This window comes from Drosophila innubila, chromosome X, assembly GCF_004354385.1.
Source record: "Drosophila innubila isolate TH190305 chromosome X, UK_Dinn_1.0, whole genome shotgun sequence".
Classification (NCBI taxonomy): Eukaryota; Metazoa; Arthropoda; class Insecta; order Diptera; family Drosophilidae; genus Drosophila; species Drosophila innubila.
In genome coordinates, this window is record NC_047626.1 from 3,496,022 (window position 1) to 3,515,642 (window position 19,621).

At 34.1% G+C, this 19,621-nt stretch overlaps 3 protein-coding genes across 3 annotated transcripts in view; 1 reads left to right on the forward strand and 2 right to left on the reverse strand.

The window, feature by feature from the left end:
• Window positions 1-19,621, forward strand: part of LOC117784861 — a 105,736-nt gene that overhangs the window by 13,431 nt on the left and 72,684 nt on the right. The window lies entirely within an intron of this gene.
• Window positions 7,066-7,741, reverse strand: LOC117789856 (C-type lectin 37Db-like). Its single transcript, XM_034629013.1, has one exon. It carries the CDS (start codon window positions 7,712-7,714, stop codon window positions 7,184-7,186), a length of 531 nt encoding a protein of 176 aa, XP_034484904.1. The 5' UTR covers window positions 7,715-7,741; the 3' UTR covers window positions 7,066-7,183.
• On the reverse strand, window positions 17,009-19,199 carry LOC117789847 (pupal cuticle protein 20). The gene is made up of 3 exons (XM_034629001.1): window positions 18,789-19,199; window positions 17,358-17,558; window positions 17,009-17,267 (listed from the first exon to the last, which is right to left on the reverse strand). The coding sequence occupies exons 1-3, from the start codon at window positions 19,121-19,123 to the stop codon at window positions 17,135-17,137; spliced, it is 669 nt and encodes a 222-aa protein (XP_034484892.1). The 5' UTR covers window positions 19,124-19,199; the 3' UTR covers window positions 17,009-17,134.

The following is a 19,621-nucleotide window of genomic DNA, read 5'->3' on the forward strand; positions in this document are numbered from 1 at the left end:
TGAGCTTTTTAAATGTAGAAAGCACATGAAAGCGCTTGAAGGACATTGAAAGCTTTACTGAAGTAGTTTAAATGTACTTAACATCTGAGCTTTTTAATAAAAACTAGTTCTTTTGGTATATAGGTGCGTCAAAGCTTTAATACTAATTGAAAGCTCATTCCAAATATAAAATATTTCAAATGCTGCATCTTTGACTAGAAGTTATACTTTTGCTTCAATATTACATTAAAGGTTTTGAAAATATGAACTTTTTGATAGATTTATAACATTGAAATGCAGCTTATTGTCTTAAAAGCTCATTAAAAGCTTCACCACTGCTATGGTTTGCTATCTTAACGACAGTTTTCGTTCTAAAATCTAATAAAAAGCTGATTCTTACTCAATAATGAATCTTTGAAACGCAGCTTTTACTTTAAGAACTATAATTCATCGAAAACTACAAAATATTTTTTTTTTTCTAATTAGCTGTATCACAATAAAGCGTTCTTTACCCATGTCTGTCTAAATCTATATGCTTTTTATCGAACAAACTCTCTGTTTAACCCAACATTTATTTTCTAAAAGCCTATAAAAAGCTTCATTTTTCCTAAAAATAAATTTTTGAAATGCAACGTTTACTTTGAATGCTTGAGTCCAACATAACTTTAAAAAATGTTCAATTTGCAGTATCAAATGTAAGCGTTCTCAACCCATGTCTGCCTTACACAACATGCTTAGTATCGAACAAATTCTTTGTTTAACACTTGCTGGCACTATGGAAACTTTCTACTTGAAAAGTTGACAACTTTTCTCTTCTCATTATATGTTTCTACCTATTTTATCATGTTGTACATTTGTTTGAGCTGCAATTTATTTTAGTCTAAGTGAATTTCTCACACCATTGAGGCTTTGCCTGTGTCCATTCATTTTCATCTCACAACTGTCGACAGCCATTTGTTGGCGGGCATCGTCATTGTCCTTGATAATTTCCCCAAAGCATCTAATGCGCTATCAGTGCCCCGCCTACGCATTATATTTGATGGCACAATTTGGAGCACGCTCTCTACCTTCAACTTTAACCCCCATTCCATTCATTCCAGTCAAAGCATGGGGAAGAAATTGCGCAGTGATCTGTGTGCTGGCAATCATTAGCCTCAAACAATCAGTCGAAATAAGCTGGAGTCGCATCACCCTGTTTATTCATGCAACAATTGTTGATTGCGTTGCGTGGCTTAACCCACCACTGCCACAAATTTCATTTCTCTGCCTTTTTTTTCTTCTGGTATTTCTGTGTGTGTGAATTATTGTTTGGGCTCATAATGAGAATTACTCTGTCAGCTGAGATATGTTATGATATTTGACCCAACTGCAATTGAGAAATTAGTTAACTTGTGAGTTGCTTCCAAAACCACTTGATAGGGTGGGGCCCTTTTTAAATGAAATGCGCAATAAAACGAGTTAATTTCCGACGCCTTGGTAAAAGTACAAGTGGCAACAAATTTAATCAAACATTACACACGTATCCACATTTGCAACAGTCGGGGGAAAGCTGGGTACTACCTCTATTTCCTACATTTCTCTCCCTTTCAGCTTTTCTCCCCCCCTTCTCATTTCGCTTGGGCGTTCTAAATAATTCATGTCGGCAACATTGTTCTGTGTCCTTTTGTGCTGGAATTTTGTACGTCTAAAACTTGTTGTAATACATTCAAATGAGTCCACAGTTGTATGTGTGTACCCCTCTCTCTCTTATCATCTCTCCCTCCCTCTCTTTCGCTCTCTGTGTATGCGACCATGTATTTTGTGTAAATCTCAAGTTGTTGAAAAAAAAAAATAAATAAATATGTACAACAACGACGCAGCAAGTAGAAAGTTTTTCAAGCTTTTCAGCTGCACTGTGCGCACAGTGGTATCAAAGTGCTAAGTAATTGTCCAAAAAGTAATTATCCAAAGCTTTGAATATTTGTGATTTTATCTCTTTTAGTTTAAAGACAAGCTCTTAGAAAATTACAATTGACAATGGGAAATTTTTAAAAGTTCTTTATTACGTCAAAAGCTAAAAGCTCATTAAAGCTCTAGTTTACTATGTGATTTATTAAGAGTTATTTAAAGATACTTTTGGATGAAAGCTGCTTTCTTGCTGTGTATTACTGCAATTTAGTCGGTCTTAAGTATAAAAAGCTTTTCTAAAGCTTTCTTTTTAAAAACGCTTTGTCGGTTAAGTTTGACTTAGATAATGTATGCTCCTTAAAACCGTTTTTATTTATAATTTAATGTCAAACTATATTTATGAAATGTACTTACCTCAAAGACTAAAGCACATTAAAAGCCAACTTTTTATGCAATCTTTGTAAAATTAGATTTTTATTTGAACTACTTTACACAAAAGCTACTCAATATGAATAACAGCTGTATCAGGCTTTTTTTTCTTTCATAGTTGAAGATTAACATAGTGCTTTAAGCTTATTAAAAGCTTTTAATTTGCTGTTATGCAGCTTAAGTATTATGATAATTGCCTAATAATACTTAAATTACTTTGAAAGCTTGAAGCTTTGGACTTAAGTCAAAGCTCTGCTAAAGCGCATTAAAAGCTTTAACTTTTGCTTTGATTTTTAGGGACTTTAAGCTTAGTATGCTATACTGTGCGTGCATTTGTAACATTACTTTACTTCTATACTATCTCCTCTCCCTCTCTTTCGCCTTGCATCACTGTTGCATGGTCCCAAAAAAAAAATAGTCGGTGAATTCACGTTCTCATTCTCATTCTCGTAGTCAACTTAAATATGCGTTTCACTTGTCTTGCGTATTATTTGGCGCATTAAATTTATGTGCGCAATTGTGCTGAGTTGTGTGAAATACTCACACACACATCCATACACGCACACTTGACACCCTCCTGCTCTTCTTCTTCCCCCATCACTTCTCTCAGTTCCTTTATGGGTGTATTACATGGCACTGGGCTCCCTTTGTGCGCTTGTTCTGGTCGCAATTCTTGGGTTTCCATCTCGATTTCGATTTGAACCGGTGGTACCTTTCTCTCTCTTCCTGGTATCGCATAGCTCCTTTGGCTCCTTTGGCTCCTTTGGGTGCTTTGGGGCTCCTTTGTGTGTTATTATTCAAAATCCAGTCAATAATACGAAACGCGACGCTAATTTATTATCACAAAATGCGAGGCACTTTGTAAATATTTCAAGAGAGCAGTTACAATTACAGTCTTCTCATACTCCGTTCTTCAATCTCCAATGTACCCACCCTATTTTTTGGCTCCTGCCATGTGTGTATGTTCTGGCGTTTTTCAATTTTATCCCTTTTATTGGCTTTGCATTTTTTACAGCTGCTTAAAATTCATACACAAATATTCCGACAGGACCTTACATTGCCCGACAGGACCTCAACCTTCTGCTCCTCCTGCTCCTCACTTGCTTTCTACCCTTTCCCCTGAAAACTTCAATTCCAATCCCAGTTTTATTTTCATTTCCTTCGCTTTTCCCTCCGCCTTTCGCTGTCTTTCTCGCTTTCGTGTGCAAATTAGTTTATTGGAATTTCTTGTTTGCGTTTTACCCAATCTCTTTTATTCTTCCCTCCTCCCTTGCTCCTTTCGAACCGCCTTCGATACGTTCATCACTTGGTTACACTTTGGTTTTTATTGCATACATATGTGTCCACTCATTGCTGCGGTTGAACCGAGACCAACTCCACAAAACTCCAAAAACCTCCCAGGAAGTCGCGTACTGTATTAGATTTGAGCTTAAAGAGTTAAGCTTAAGCTTTAAGCTCTTTTACGTTTCGGCTGACGTGCAGTTTTTTCAGATATTTTTACTTTAAGCTGATCTGACTGACTGAAAATGCAATTTACTTTCCTTTTAGATTAAATAAATTTTTTTAGTAGCAGCTTAAAGTTGTGAAATACTTAAAAGCTCTTTTTTTAAATAAGCATTTCGATAAGTACAGTGTTTTCTAGTAGAGTTGTGTGTAAATCGAAGCTGATCAAGCTTACAAATTAATCAACTAGCACATTCCATATATGAGCTTTTAATTATATAAGTGCTTTAAGCTCAGCCCTTGGGGAGCTTATCTTTTGAAATATATTTATACTTTTTTTTGTATATTATGTATAATTTGAGTTGTAGCTTATAAAACATAATACAGCTTTAATGTGCTTTAAGCTTTGGCATAGGAGAGCTTTTTTTTTTAATCAAGTTTCAGCATGCTAACATTATATTGTCTATTGCATAATTAAAATTATAGCTTAGCTGTTTGAAAAAACTATTTTAGCTTTAATGTGCTTTAAGCTTCACGTATTGCAAAACATTTTAAAATAATCTCCTTAAATCACGTTATATAAACTTTTAGATTTGCTACCGCTTAAATAAATTCAGCATTATCATATTATTAAAGAAAATACGCCGTTGGCGAATTTTAAACAATCTGTATTTTATTTAAACAATTGAATTTTAAATACTCTGGGCTTTTTATAAGCTGAATTTTGCTCTTAACTATCTAAATACTATACTTAATAACTGGTACATCTGATGAAATTTTTTTATTCGAAAATAGGCTAAAGCCCTTTGAAAACATTAACCAAAAGCTTTTGCTGTGATAGCAGCGATCTCATTTGACATCTTCTTTGCTATTCTGCTTTGCTACGATATTCGCTAACGTTTTACGCTCTTTTTTTTAAGTTAAAAGTGTGTAAAAATAAACAAGCTGAAATATTTTGACACTGAGAATTGCCTTTCAGTTGTGTTGAGTGACTCTTGAGATTGGCGAGAAGGACATTGTTTTAGACAAGTTATGGATATGACTAGTTAGTTGGCAGACAGGCAAGAGGCAGAGAGACGGCAAAGGAAGAGGAGGGAGAAAAGAACAAACAAGGCTATTAAAATTTTAATGAAAATGATGTCCGCTGGGACGAGTAACGGGTAACGAGAGGCAACAACGAAACAAGCCGACAATGACTCACATAGCAAGAGAAATAGTGTTGGTAAATAAAAGTCAAGGAACGGGGGAAAAGGTAAGGGGTTAGGGAGTACAGTAGGAAGAGGGAAGTTGCATGAAATGTAGTAAGCTTTTAGGCGAGTGCGTGGAAAGAAGCGTTGTGCGTGCAACTGCCATATCAATATCAAAATAAAGTGTAGTCCACACACACACACACTCTTACACACACATGTGTGTATATAAACATCAAGTCTGACTGACACGCCGCTAGATGGCGCCCTTCGCAGCTACGCTTTGTTGACAGGCACGCAATGCCGTCCCAAATTCTCCAGCTCCCCAAACTTCTTCTTCCACAACCTTCAACTTTTTCTCCATCTGCTGCTCTCCTTCCATCAGCTCTTTCTCCTCCTTCTTCTCCCATTTAGTTGGCAAATTATTTGCACGTCTTTTGGCTTTAAGTTTGCGCATAGCTTTCAGAAGTTAACTACTTACTAGATGTTATTTGTTACTTGTGGAGTTATTCATGCTATTTATATTTTCCTCCCTCCATTTCCAAGCTATACTTTGCCAAACTCTTCCCCAAGTTGCTGAAATGTTGCAAAGGTTGTCTTTTAATTATTTAACAGGTGAAAGATGCTTATAATTTTGTTAATAATAGTTCGAACTTTTAGCAAGAGGTTGACATTGAGATGAGGAAAAGAACAGAGAATTCTTTGCTACCTTGAACGCTTCAATAATTGTGAAGAGATTGAAGTAGAATCGAATTTTTAAATTCAATTTGTTTGCTTTCGTTACTAAACTTTTACCTTGTAAAGAGGTTTTATATTTATAAGATATTCAAAATCAACAAATTTCTTCTTTTTTTTTTTGTATCTTCTGGTTGTAGCTTCTTGATGTAGAATAGTTGAATGAAAGCAAAAATAGCATCTTTTAAAATCAAGAAGATTCATCTTAAATATTTTGTTTTTAAAATAAGAACATTTTAAGACCATATCACTAATACTAAGAATTTTTACCTAAAAACTCAAAGTTCTTAATCTATATATATAAAATTCTTTGTCCTGTACACTCATTCACTCATCCATATATCATCGTACAGGCTAAACGGCTTAAGCTACAAGCTTGAAATTTTGACACAACACAGATATGACATTTTCATCGGGAGATACGACGGCATTTCAAAAATTCGACTTTCAAGTGTGTCAAAATCGAGGTCAAAGTTCGCGTTTATTTTGCATATAGCAACGATTGGTCAACCGGCGGGCTTAGTACTGAAGTAGTGCAGAAGTTAGTGTGTTAAATATATAAACCTCTAGACGAGGTGAGAGTCTAGTGATGAATGCATATTCAAGACCCAACATTTCTGATATTTGGTTTTGAAGGTTATTCTACTTAAATTATGAGCTGATAAAAAAAATAAAATTATTTTGCCCTTTAATGTTTATATATACGTGTAGTACACAAAGTAATTTACAACAGCTTAGAGGTGATAAGAATTAAAATGGCAAATTGTAAATTTTGGAAATAGTTATGGCATATTTCCGAAAAGAATTTCCAAATAGAGATAATAAAAATGATAATAAAAAATTCTTAGAAACTAATTCGATTGATAAAGTGCAAAACAGTTTTATTTCATTAGATAGCTTAGAAGTTATCTTGAAAGTAAGGGCAAAGGAAATTAATTCAAGTTATCATCATTTTTATAGGATGCGGGCTTTAGTGCTTTACTGATTAAAGACTTAAATTTATATAAGCAAAGATGGTTTGTCCTTTCAATTTTATTATGAGTTGAGCCTTTGTCTAATCTTAATATTCTTGTTTTCAAAACATAATTATAGGGATTGAAGTGTGTTCTTCGATATGATTAACTTTTTAATGCTGGAACTAGATTTCGTTGTTTTCTTTTTCAAAGAACTTATGATTATCATTAAATCTCTAGATAACATTATTGCGATCAGCATTTTGCCAACTGTACAAATATTTAATTGATGCCAAATCATGTACATAATGTATTTAGATAAAAAAAACCATCATTATCCTTTGTCCTTCTGTCTATAAAAATATAATAGAAATAAATTCATAGAATTTGTATTAGCTGAAAAAAAACTAATAGATTGGTTTTCAAACGTCTTTTATGAAAATAGAATCAAGTTTATGCATGCTCATTTTCTTTATTTCTCAAAAAGTATTTTTTAAAACATTTGTGTTTTTGGCCAAAACTGAAGTGTTTTCACAGGATCCAGGCTAGCGGCAAATCTTTGTATTATACTTAATTTTTGATTTGCTCACAGATGTAAGAACGCACTGCACTGCAATTTTCTACATACAGACCGCTATTTGCAGCGGGAACCGCGACGGTGGTCTCGTAGGGGTGAGAGGTGGTGCTGGAGGGCTTGGAGTTAAGAACCAGGCAATCTCCTTGATTTGGACGGGGCTGACCCAATGACCAAGGCAGATAGCTAGCCTTCTCTCCAGTGCTCTGCCAATAATAGACACCTTTATGACCAAAAGAATTTCCAGAAGTCCAGAACTCATTACTCCAAGTATCGTTTTGATCCAACCAGTCTTCAATCTGCTTCAACTGCCTCTGATTTTGGAAACTCAAGAGTCCAGCACCCAAGGAATGACAATGACGATCCGCGTTATGCCAATTGGTATTAATGTAGGAAATTAGATACAGACACTTGTCTCCCACCTTGGAGAATTTGTTAGTGCAACCGGAATCATGACCCTGGGCAAACTCGAGTTGAGTCAGCACCAGACTGAGAATTGCGAAGCCAATTAATTTGCACCCCAACATCTTCGATAGTCACTTTTTAAGTGGTAACTGGTCAGTTGGAAGTGCGACTTATATAGTCCATTTTTGTAAACTTATCTATGACATTTTAGTTTGATGAAATGATCCGCATATCTGAGCTTTGATTGAGTACAAATAATTTGCACGTGTCGCCAATTGGATCCATTTTTAACAACCTCAAGACATTTCTCTCCCTTCTGACATCGAGAATTAAAATAGAAAAGACTTTAAGTCGATGCCGATTCACGTTGAGACTGTATGCAGATGATTCATCACTTTGGTAATAAATCGGAATAATAAGACCACATTTAGTTGTGGTCAACTTGATTGACAACAATTTAACAGATAAGATAAGAATATATTTATGAGCATTAAAGTAAAATAAAATTAAAGCGTCAACCATAAATTTATCACGCCTCAAAGAAGCACAATAAGTCAAATTAAATAAAATGTCGATTAAATTTAATCTTAGGAAATAAGTAAACAGCCAATTTCCTGGTGCCTTTTTAAACAATTAAAAACGAATTAATCAACTATTCTTTTTAGACCCCGTAAAAGTACAGGGGTCTATTGAGTTTGTTTTAACGAATATGTGCGTAACAGGCAGAAGAAGGCGTGGCAGACCCTATAAAGTATATATATTCTTGATCAGCATCAATAGCCGAGTCGATATAGCAATGTCCGTCCGTCTGTATGAACACCTAGATCACAGAGACTATAAGAGCTAGAGACACTAAACTTGGTATGTAGGTTCCTCTATATTGCAAACAGATCAATTTTGTTTCAGAATTCGGCCACGCCCCCTTTTCCGTCAAAAAATCGACATAGAAAATTTCATATCCAAATTATAAGAACAATTTAAAAGCTAGAGACACCAAACTCGGTATGTAGGTTGCTCTATATTGCAAGCAGATCAAGCTTGTTTCTTTCTTCGATCAAACTTCTATATCATATAGCGCCTATAGGAACAATCGGGCGAAAATCAAGTCTTTGTATGAAAAACTTTTTTGTTTTATGAGATATCATAATCAGACTTTTAGAATATGCATTAAACTTAGTTTTATATATCCTGACCAAAGTTGGTTCAAATCGGACTACTATATCATATAGCTGTCATAGGACCGATCGAGCGAAAATCAGGTCTTAGTAGGAAAAACTTTTTTGTTTTTTGAGACATCGTAACCAATCTGATAGAATTTTTTCCATTCTTAGTTTTTGCCATAGTAAGTACGGGGTCTCCGACGGTCCAGTATGCTCGACTGTTGCACCGGCCCACTAGTTTTTATTTTGACTTTTATAAATTTTAGCATCACGGGGCCACCATTTGTTTCGTATGATATAGTACATATTTGTACTTTCCCAACAATTTAAGACTCTTAAAGCTTAAGACTTGATCTGCTTGCAATATAGAGGAACCTACATTCTAAGTTTGGGGTCTCTAGCTCTTATAGTGTCTGAGATCTAGGTGTTCATACAGACGGACGGACATTGCTATATCGACTCGGCTATTGATGCTGATCAAGAATATATATACTTTATAGGGTCTGCCACGCCTCCTTCTGCGTGTTACGCACATATTCTTTAAAACAAACAAACTAGACCCCTGTACTTTTTTTAAGTACGGTGTCTAAAAAGAATAGTTGATTAATTTGTTATTAATTGTTTAAAAAGGCACCAGGAAATTGGCTGTTTACTTATTTCCTAAGATTAAATTTAATCGACATTTTATTTAATTTGACTTATTGTGCTTCTTTGAGACGTGATAAATTTATGGTTGACGCTTTAATTTTATTTTACTTTAATGCTCATAAATATATTCTTATCTTATCTGTTTAATGTGGTCTTATTAGTCCGATTTATTACCAAAGTGATGAATCATCTGCATACAGTCTCAACGTGAATCGGCATCGACTTAAAGTCTTTTCTATTTTAATTCTCGATGTCAGAAGGGAGAGAAATGTCTTGAGGTTGTTAAAAATGGATCCAATTGGCGACACGTGCAAATTATTTGTACTCAATCAAAGCTCAGATATGCGGATCATTTCATCAAACTAAAATGTCATAGATAAGTTTACAAAAATGGACTATATAAGTCGCACTTCCAACTGACCAGTTACCACTTAAAAAGTGACTATCGAAGATGTTGGGGTGCAAATTAATTGGCTTCGCAATTCTCAGTCTGGTGCTGACTCAACTCGAGTTTGCCCAGGGTCATGATTCCGGTTGCACTAACAAATTCTCCAAGGTGGGAGACAAGTGTCTGTATCTAATTTCCTACATTAATACCAATTGGCATAACGCGGATCGTCATTGTCATTCCTTGGGTGCTGGACTCTTGAGTTTCCAAAATCAGAGGCAGTTGAAGCAGATTGAAGACTGGTTGGATCAAAACGATACTTGGAGTAATGAGTTCTGGACTTCTGGAAATTCTTTTGGTCATAAAGGTGTCTATTATTGGCAGAGCACTGAGAGAAGGCTAGCTATCTGCCTTGGTCATTGGGTCAGCCCGTCCAAATCAAGGAGATTGCCTGGTTCTTAACTCCAAGCCCTCCAGCACCACCTCTCACCCCTACGAGACCACCGTCGCGGTTCCCGCTGCAAATAGCGGTCTGTATGTAGAAAATTGCAGTGCAGTGCGTTCTTACATCTGTGAGCAAATCAAAAATTAAGTATAATACAAAGATTTGCCGCTAGCCTGGATCCTGTGAAAACACTTCAGTTTTGGCCAAAAACACAAATGTTTTAAAAAATACTTTTTGAGAAATAAAGAAAATGAGCATGCATAAACTTGATTCTATTTTCATAAAAGACGTTTGAAAACCAATCTATTAGTTTTTTTTCAGCTAATACAAATTCTATGAATTTATTTCTATTATATTTTTATAGACAGAAGGACAAAGGATAATGATGGTTTTTTTATATCTAAATACATTATGTACATGATTTGGCATCAATTAAATATTTGTACAGTTGGCAAAATGCTGATCGCAATAATGTTATCTAGAGATTTAATGATAATCATAAGTTCTTTGAAAAAGAAAACAACGAAATCTAGTTCCAGCATTAAAAAGTTAATCATATCGAAGAACACACTTCAATCCCTATAATTATGTTTTGAAAACAAGAATATTAAGATTAGACAAAGGCTCAACTCATAATAAAATTGAAAGGACAAACCATCTTTGCTTTAATAATTTAAGTCTTTAATCAGTAAAGCACTAAAGCCCGCATCCTATAAAAATGATCAAGTTTTGGCCCAAACTTAACTAACTGAAATTGATTTGATAACTTGAATTAATTTCCTTTGCCCTTACTTTCAAGATAACTTCTAAGCTATCTAATGAAATAAAACTGTTTTGCACTTTATCAATCGAATTAGTTTCTAAGAATTTTTTATTATCATCTTTATTATCTCTATTTGGAAATTCTTTTCGGAGATATGCCATAACTATTTCCAAAATTTACAATTTGCCATTTTAATTCTTATCACCTCTAAGCTGTTGTAAATTACTTTGTGTACTACACGTATATATAAACATTAAAGGGCAAAATAATTTTATTTTTTTTATCAGTTCATAATTTAAGTAGAATAACCTTCAAAACCAAATATCAGAAATGTTGGGTCTTGAATATGCATTCATCACTAGACTCTTACCTCGTCTAGAGGTTTATATATTTAACACACTATCCTCTGCACTACCTAAGTACTTAACCCGCCGGTTGACCAATCGTTGCTATATGCAAAATAAACGCGAACTCTGACCTCGATTTAGACACACTTGAAAGTCGAATTTTTGAAATGCCGTCGTATCTCCCGATGAAAATGTCATATCTGTGTTGTGTTAAAATTTCAAGCTTGTAGCTTAAGCCGATTAGCCTGTACGATGATATATGGATGAGTGAATGAGTGTACAGGACAAAGAATTTTATATATATAGATTAAGAACTTTGAGTTTTTAGGTAAAAATTCTTAGTATTAGTGATATGGTCTTAAAATGTTCTTATTTATTAGTGTCTGAGATCTAGGTGTTCATACCAATGGACGGACAGACGGACATTGCTATATCGACTCGGCTATTGATGCTGATCAAGAATATATATACTTTATAGGGTCTGCCACGCCTCCTTCTGCGTGTTACGCACATATTCTTTAAAACAAACAAACTAGACCCCTGTACTTTTTTTAAGTACGGTGTCTAAAAAGAATAGTTGATTAATTTGTTATTAATTGTTTAAAAAGGCACCAGGAAATTGGCTGTTTACTTATTTCCTAAGATTAAATTTAATCGACATTTTATTTAATTTGACTTATTGTGCTTCTTTGAGACGTGATAAATTTATGGTTGACGCTTTAATTTTATTTTACTTTAATGCTCATAAATATATTCTTATCTTATCTGTTTAATGTGGTCTTATTAGTCCGATTTATTACCAAAGTGATGAATCATCTGCATACAGTCTCAACGTGAATCGGCATCGACTTAAAGTCTTTTCTATTTTAATTCTCGATGTCAGAAGGGAGAGAAATGTCTTGAGGTTGTTAAAAATGGATCCAATTGGCGACACGTGCAAATTATTTGTACTCAATCAAAGCTCAGATATGCGGATCATTTCATCAAACTAAAATGTCATAGATAAGTTTACAAAAATGGACTATATAAGTCGCACTTCCAGCTGACCAGAAACCACTTTAAAAGTGACTATCGAAGATGTTGGGGTGCAAATTAATTGGCTTCGCAATTCTCAGTCTGGTGCTGACTCAACTCGAGTTTGCCCAGGGTCATGATTCCGGTTGCACTAACAAATTCTCCAAGGTGGGAGACAAGTGTCTGTATCTAATTTCCTACATTAATACCAATTGGCATAACGCGGATCGTCATTGTCATTCCTTGGGTGCTGGACTCTTGAGTTTCCAAAATCAGAGGCAGTTGAAGCAGATTGAAGACTGGTTGGATCAAAACGATACTTGGAGTAATGAGTTCTGGACTTCTGGAAATTCTTTTGGTCATAAAGGTGTCTATTATTGGCAGAGCACTGGAGAGAAGGCTAGCTATCTGCCTTGGTCATTGGGTCAGCCCCGTCCAAATCAAGGAGATTGCCTGGTTCTTAACTCCAAGCCCTCCAGCACCACCTCTCACCCCTACGAGACCACCGTCGCGGTTCCCGCTGCAAATAGCGGTCTGTATGTAGAAAATTGCAGTGCAGTGCGTTCTTACATCTGTGAGCAAATCAAAAATTAAGTATAATACAAAGATTTGCCGCCAACCTGGATCCTGTGAAAACACTACAGTTTTGGCCAAAAACACAAATGTTTTAAAAAATACTTTTTGAGAAATAAAAAAAATGAGCATGCATAAACTTGATTCTATTTTCTTAAAAGACGTTTGAAAACCAATCTATTAGTTTTTTTTTCAGCTAATAGAATTTCTATGAATTTACTTCTATTATATTTTTATAGACAGAAATATTATTAATTTTTGATATCTAATATCTAAGTTTTTTATATCTAAATACCTTATGTACATGATTTGGCATCAATTAAATATTTTTACAGTTGGCAAAATGCTGATCGCAATTATGTTAGCTAGAGATTTAATGATAATCATAAGTTCTTTGAAAAAGAAAACAACGATATCTAGTTCCAGCATTAAAAAGTTAATCATATAGAAGAACACACTTCAATCCCTATAATGAAGTTTTTTAAACAAGAATATTAAGATCAGACAAAGGCTCAACTCATAATAAAATTGAAAGAACAAACCATCTTTGCTTATATCAATTTAAGTCTTTAATCAGTAAAGTCAATAGTTTTTTCTCTCTTTTACTTATAATAGTTCAATTTTTCAAATTGATAAGTCAATGATAAGCAAAGATAAAATGACTATATGTCTGACCAGTTACTACTTTAAAACTGAGTATTAAAAATGTTGTGGCAAAGATTAATTGGATTCGCAGTTCTCAGTCTGCAAGGATAATACAGATTTTCCTGAGGCCCAGATCGTATGAAAATGAGTACGGGGTCTAAAAAGAAAATTATAAATTGAAAAATTCATTTTTAATTTTTTTATTTGAATTATAAGAACATTTATTCATTAAATAAGATCTTGGTCTTACAATTTCTGCAACTCTTCGTAAAGTCTGATAAATTTCAGTCCCAACAAACTGTTTATACCTCAAATGCAGTTTAACAATTGGCTTGCGAATTGGCAGTCAAAACTCTATAGCCATTTAAGCCAAGCAGTTGAAATTTATTATGTGACAGCTGCATATATTGTCAGTGATAATACAGTTAAAGCCAATGGCACTTGATAAAATTCATAAAACAGTTGAAAAAGTTGTGAAATGTGCGGCAGAAGTTGAACTTAATCAAAAGTGATTAAAAATGGTATCAACTTAATTCTCTTAACCACTCTGCTATTGCTGTAATTCCCTGCTTTGAATAAATTGCTAATTTTACTGCAAAAGTAAGTGTTGCAAATGCGCTGACACTATTGAGTTTTGCCCAACACTTGACACTAAAAAAAAAAAAAAATGAAACTTTAAATTCGTTTGACAAATGCAAAAACTAAGTAGAAAGTTGTGTGGGTGTTTAAGGTGCTTTGACAGCGACAACCCTGCATTGCACAACACTCACACCATCCGCTGCTGGCAACACTGAAGACGTTTTTGAGGGTTGGTAAACGCGTTTTGCTCGAGGCGCAACGCAAATCCGTTTAAATTTATGGCGTGTCATTGTTTTGGCATAAAATTAAGTGAGTGCAGTGTACGGAATGGTCGGGGGTAGAGCTTTGTCAAGGCTGGAAGGGTGGTAAGGGTGGCAGGGTGGTAAGGAGGCAAGGAGGGGTAGTACATGTGTAACTTGTGTGGTTAAACATGCACAGACATGCATGCAAATGATTGCAGTAGTGCGTCCAATGAAATTCAATAAGAATGTTGCCTACTTTTAGGCTTCCCACCTCACTCCTTACCTTACCGCCTCTTAAGAGCCAATGTCTGCTTCTAATGGGAAAATATAATTCATAAAATTCATAAGCGCCCTTTTAATTTATGAATACTCTCCCTACCCTTAAAATATACGCCCCCGAGCGATGCTGTGTAATTTTAATTAATGCGACCGTCGTTTAACATCAACGAAATGCGAATACGAAACGATAAATGAGAAGAATGCATAAATAAAACAAAAAAAAAAAAAACAAGAAAAGAAAGACAGTCAGAAAGGAATTAAAGTAGAGTAGGGGAAGACTTAAGACAGCTAAAGATGCTGAGGAAAAATCTATGAACAAAAAAGTTTTTAGCAGAGACAATGCTCAAAACTTGACAATTTTCTTCTTCTTTGCGCTATTTTTTTGTTCTTTCTATGATTATTGTATACCCTGTAATTATGCAAATACTAAGAAAGAGTAGCATATTCTATTGGTAGAGTGTGTAACTTTAAGTTGAACACTTTGGGTGACTCTGAGAAATATTCTGCTTATCAAGCACAGCTGAAAATTCTTTCTTTGCGTTTTTTCCACATTTCGAGCTCAACAATCTCGGGAACTATAAGACTTTGAGTCGAGAAATTTGGTATGTGCTTGCATTTGAACATAATTTAATTGAATTTCCATAAAACTCTGGAATATTATTAATAGTTCTTGTAAAAATTGATTTAAAAAAAAGATATTTCAGTGAACATTGCATAAATTTTTTTGCTTTTGATTCGAAAACATTAAAAATATGAAATTTACTTTTTGGTACTTATGTAACTAAATAAATCGTGTACTAATTGTAAAATCTATTTATTAAAAACTTGTACTTTCTTTTCAACTATCGCTAGGGTATTCTTTAGTTGTGCACACTCCCCATGCTAATTTTCTTTGTTGTTCTCAATTCCCATTTCGAAGAAATTTCTCGACAGCATCTTTAAGTTTTCCATCACTTTGTTTTGCATACTAAGTACGAGTATGCTATATGTTAACTGGTCTATCCAGATGGTATGCTTGGATATTTTATGGTCTGTTATATATGTATGGATTTGTATGTATATATGATTAATGTTCTTGACAATGGCAAAAAAGTTGCCAAAAAATAAAGTTGAGTGCGACAACTTTTTAGCTTGTTTTGATTTTAGAAAGCAGAGGACAAAACTCAAAAGGGAGAAAAGTAAGACTGAAGTGGAGAGAAGGGTGAAGAATAGAGGGGCAATTGTGGCTTTTGGTGTTGTTTTTAACTGCTTAACTGCATATTAATCAGTTTTACTTTTGCCTGACGATGGAACTTTGCCAAACTTGAGAGCATGCAGCATTTAACACTGAACAGCAAAGGGGCGTGCCAATAGACTTGGTACAGCCCTATGGGCGTGTATATGTGTGTGAGTGTATGAGTGTGTGTGTGTGTTTCAGAACTTGTTATAACAGCTGATGCTGCTGAATTTTTATAGAATAATGTTAACAATTACTGGTAAACACTATAATATAATTAATTTTGATAAACTAAAATCTGTCAATTTAAAAAGGATTTATTATAAGGAATAAATAAAAAAATCTCTAGATCTTATTAAATGTTTGTAATAAATGTTGACTGTTAATGTTAACAAACCAACTTTAATCTAAAAAACCTTTGTTTAAACTACGCAGATTTTCAACCAGAATGTCAAACTTCAAACTTCCATAACTCTGGAAAAACTGAACCGATTTTCAAGCGGAATGTCGTTTTGATCATGATTTGCACTCTTGATTGATTCTGCATTCAAAATTTAATTCATTTTGAAAAAAAATAATTTTTACTTAAAATCTTGATTTTGGAATTTCGAAAATTTCAAATTTAAAATCTCAAGTTTTCACTTTTAATCAACTCCTTATGTCGTAATTAGTATAAAACAACACTTTAAATTTGATTTTGAGACGTTTCATTTCCTTGTCAAAAATCATGTCAAACTGCATGAAAATTTTGACTTGTAAAGTTGCTAGGTCAAAGGTCTGATTAACTTCCAAGACTCTTAACTTTTTCAAAACTGAACCAATTTTCAAGCGGGAAGTCATATTGATCATAATTTGGGTTCTTTATTTACGTTGCATTCAAATTAAATTAATATCGTTAAAAAAAATTTTTCCTCTTGATTTTAATTTCGATTCCTCTGCTTTGGAATTTTGAAAAATGTTCCGTATTTTGATTGGAACGCGATTCTTAAATGAAAAGCTTTAATTTTTGATACGTTTATAGATATAGTATTTGTTATTATGGATTAGAATGCATTTCTGCCAAGTATACTTTTTCTTCTTTATTCCTGATATAATAAGATTAAGAAAACACTAAATATATCGGGAAATTCAACTAAAATTTATTCATATTCGAAAAAAAATACATTTTCTTAAAGAATAGAACTATAAATTGAGTGCAGGCCAATCTGAAGAGCTTGGGTTCAATCGAAAATGTGGTAGAGATCTAGAAATGTCTGCGCTGACGATAACCAGCAGGCAGATAACGGGCTGAAGTTGCTGGAGAACTGGCAGCACCATGATAGGAATTAGCATGATATCCTCCAGCGGAGCCAGCGGCACTACGATGTTGATGATGACTATAATATCAAAAGAAAAAAAAAGTGGAAGTGAAAATTTTTTAATAAAGTCTTAATCAAGTTGGAGAGTAGCTTAGAAATATTACTTACTCGGCAGGCAGCGATGGAGAGGTTGGCAAATGTGCACCCTCCGCATGGAAACCGTTCTTGTCGGCCTTGTAATTAACCGTATACTGTTGACCATCATCACCAGTGTAGGAATAGGAGCCACGTACGCCTAGGGAACCATGGGGCCAGCCTCCCTTGAACTCGCCAGTCTCATCGCGATGAATTCCATTGCCAGTATCGAAACTGAAAGTGCAGCAAAATTTTACAAAAGTTATACAATTTGTTCAATTTTCTTAATTATTTGAGTCCCCAAAAAATGTTCGCAAAATTATAGAATTAATGCGAAGGAGGGAAAAAATTAGAGTCACAAAATTAGAATTTAATTTCTATTCCTACTACTATTCAATTCAGATATGCTACTAACTATATCAGAATGAAATAAGATTTTTCGTAAAAGTATTTAAAATCCCTTCAGATTTTAGAAAGCGCATTGAAAATTAGAAGAATACTTTTAAATATAGTACATAAGTATGCTAGAAACTTAAGTGAATTCAAATGAATATTATAAATTGCTCCTTAGATATTTCAACCATTTTATGATTAACGGCTTTTAATGATTTAATGAGATTAATACCCCAACTTCTATTAAATAATGATACTACAGCAATTTCCTAATCAAAAAATGTTTAAATATTTCAAAATATAATTCAATCGGAGTCAGAAAAATTTTAATTTGTATTTTTCATATATTAAAGAGCTTGATTTCCCTTAGTTTTTGTAATCTACATGTTTTTTGCTTCATTTTCTACCAAAATAAAAAAGAATTATTCTAAAATTCAAAGTTCAATTCCAAATTTTGGATTTTTGTATTTTTTTTTGAGTTTGTATTCAAGATATTTAAATTAAGTTAAGACAAGAAGCGGATTACTTTATTCTAAGGCTCAACATTATTAAATTATCAGAAGTCTACAAAATATTAGATCTAACTAAAAAATAAATGAAAAAAAGAACCCAGAAAATCAAAATGTTGCTGAGAAAAATGCTGCTTGAATCAAGTGTTTTATACTTGGTTTAAGAAAATCCGGCATTATTGTATATTTTGATTGATATTATTTCAGAATTACGCAAATCTTTCTTTCTGTGTAGCATTTTAATTAGTGATGTAAGCCCAAACTTTAGATCGAGTCTTATATCGAAATAGAAAATCGCCAAAAATAAGTTTGGAGTTGTCGATATAACGGAAAATATTAGATCGAGTGGCAAAAAAAGAGATTAAAAAAAATAATTTTTTTTTATTTGAAATCGCTATAATCGATTTTACTATCGATATAACTATCGATATGTCGATATATCGAAAAATAGTAGATCTAGTTGCAAAAATAGAGTTTTTTAAAAAAGAATTTTTTTTTATTTGAAATCGCTATAATCGATTTTACTATCGATATTATTATCGATAGTTTCGATTGCGCTCACCCAAAGTTATAGTTGCCGCTGGTATCGCTCTGATAATCGCTCCTCACAATGGGAATCTGCTGCTGACGATGTCCATGTCCTTGTCCATGTCCTTGTCCTTGTCCGTGTCCAGCAAAAGACGAGGCAACTCCAGCTCCGATTCCAGCTCCAGCTCCAGCTCCAACTCCAGCAATTCTGCCATGGGACTGAGCGCCGTTAACACCATGATAGTGCAGCTGAGTGGACTGTGGGGCCAGATATTGGTTTGAGGGCAAATAACGTTGGTTCAGACGACCGGCAACGACGGCGCTAACAAACAACAGGCAACCAAAAAGGACGACACGATGTTGCAACATCTTCAGTACTAGCACTTGCCACAAAACACTCACAAAACAAAAAAAAAGTATAAGTAATGCACAACAAAAAAAATAATTAGTATCTGTAAGTTTCGCTTTCGTATCTGTATCTGTAACTGTATCTGTATCTGTATCTTTAGCCTGCTCGGTTGCTGCGACGACTGTTTGTGGGTTGATTGTGCAGCTTTGGTTTTATAGTCGTTGAGCGAGCCACATTTCATGCTCAATTTTAATTGTTTTTTGTTCAAAGTCTTGTCTTCAGCTCTTCTGCGTCTACGTCTACGTCTTCTTTTTCTTGTTCTTTGTTGTCTTTTTTGACGTTTAAGCTGGTTTTTTTTTTGTCTATTTTTTTTCTCTTCATTTTAGCCGTTTAATTAACCAAATGCTGACATGCACCAAAACGCTTTTTGCAATTTTCAAATTTTTTGTATTGTGTTTTTCATTTTTTTTTCCTTTTTTTTTTTTGTAATTAATGCTAGATTTTAGCTGGGTGTGTGT

Excerpts from the sequence above, each read along its gene's own strand:
- LOC117789856 (XM_034629013.1), bottom strand. The coding sequence starts at position 7,714 with ATGTTGGGGTGCAAATTAATTGGCTTCGCAATTCTCAGTCTGGTGCTG.
- LOC117789847 (XM_034629001.1), bottom strand. The coding sequence starts at position 19,123 with ATGTTGCAACATCGTGTCGTCCTTTTTGGTTGCCTGTTGTTTGTTAGC. Across the intron at positions 17,559-18,788 it reads AGCGGCAACTATAACTTTGG|TTTCGATACTGGCAATGGAA; the intron begins GTGAGCGCAATC and ends CTGCACTTTCAG. Across the intron at positions 17,268-17,357 it reads TCTCCATCGCTGCCTGCCGA|TCATCATCAACATCGTAGTG; the intron begins GTAAGTAATATT and ends TTGATATTATAG.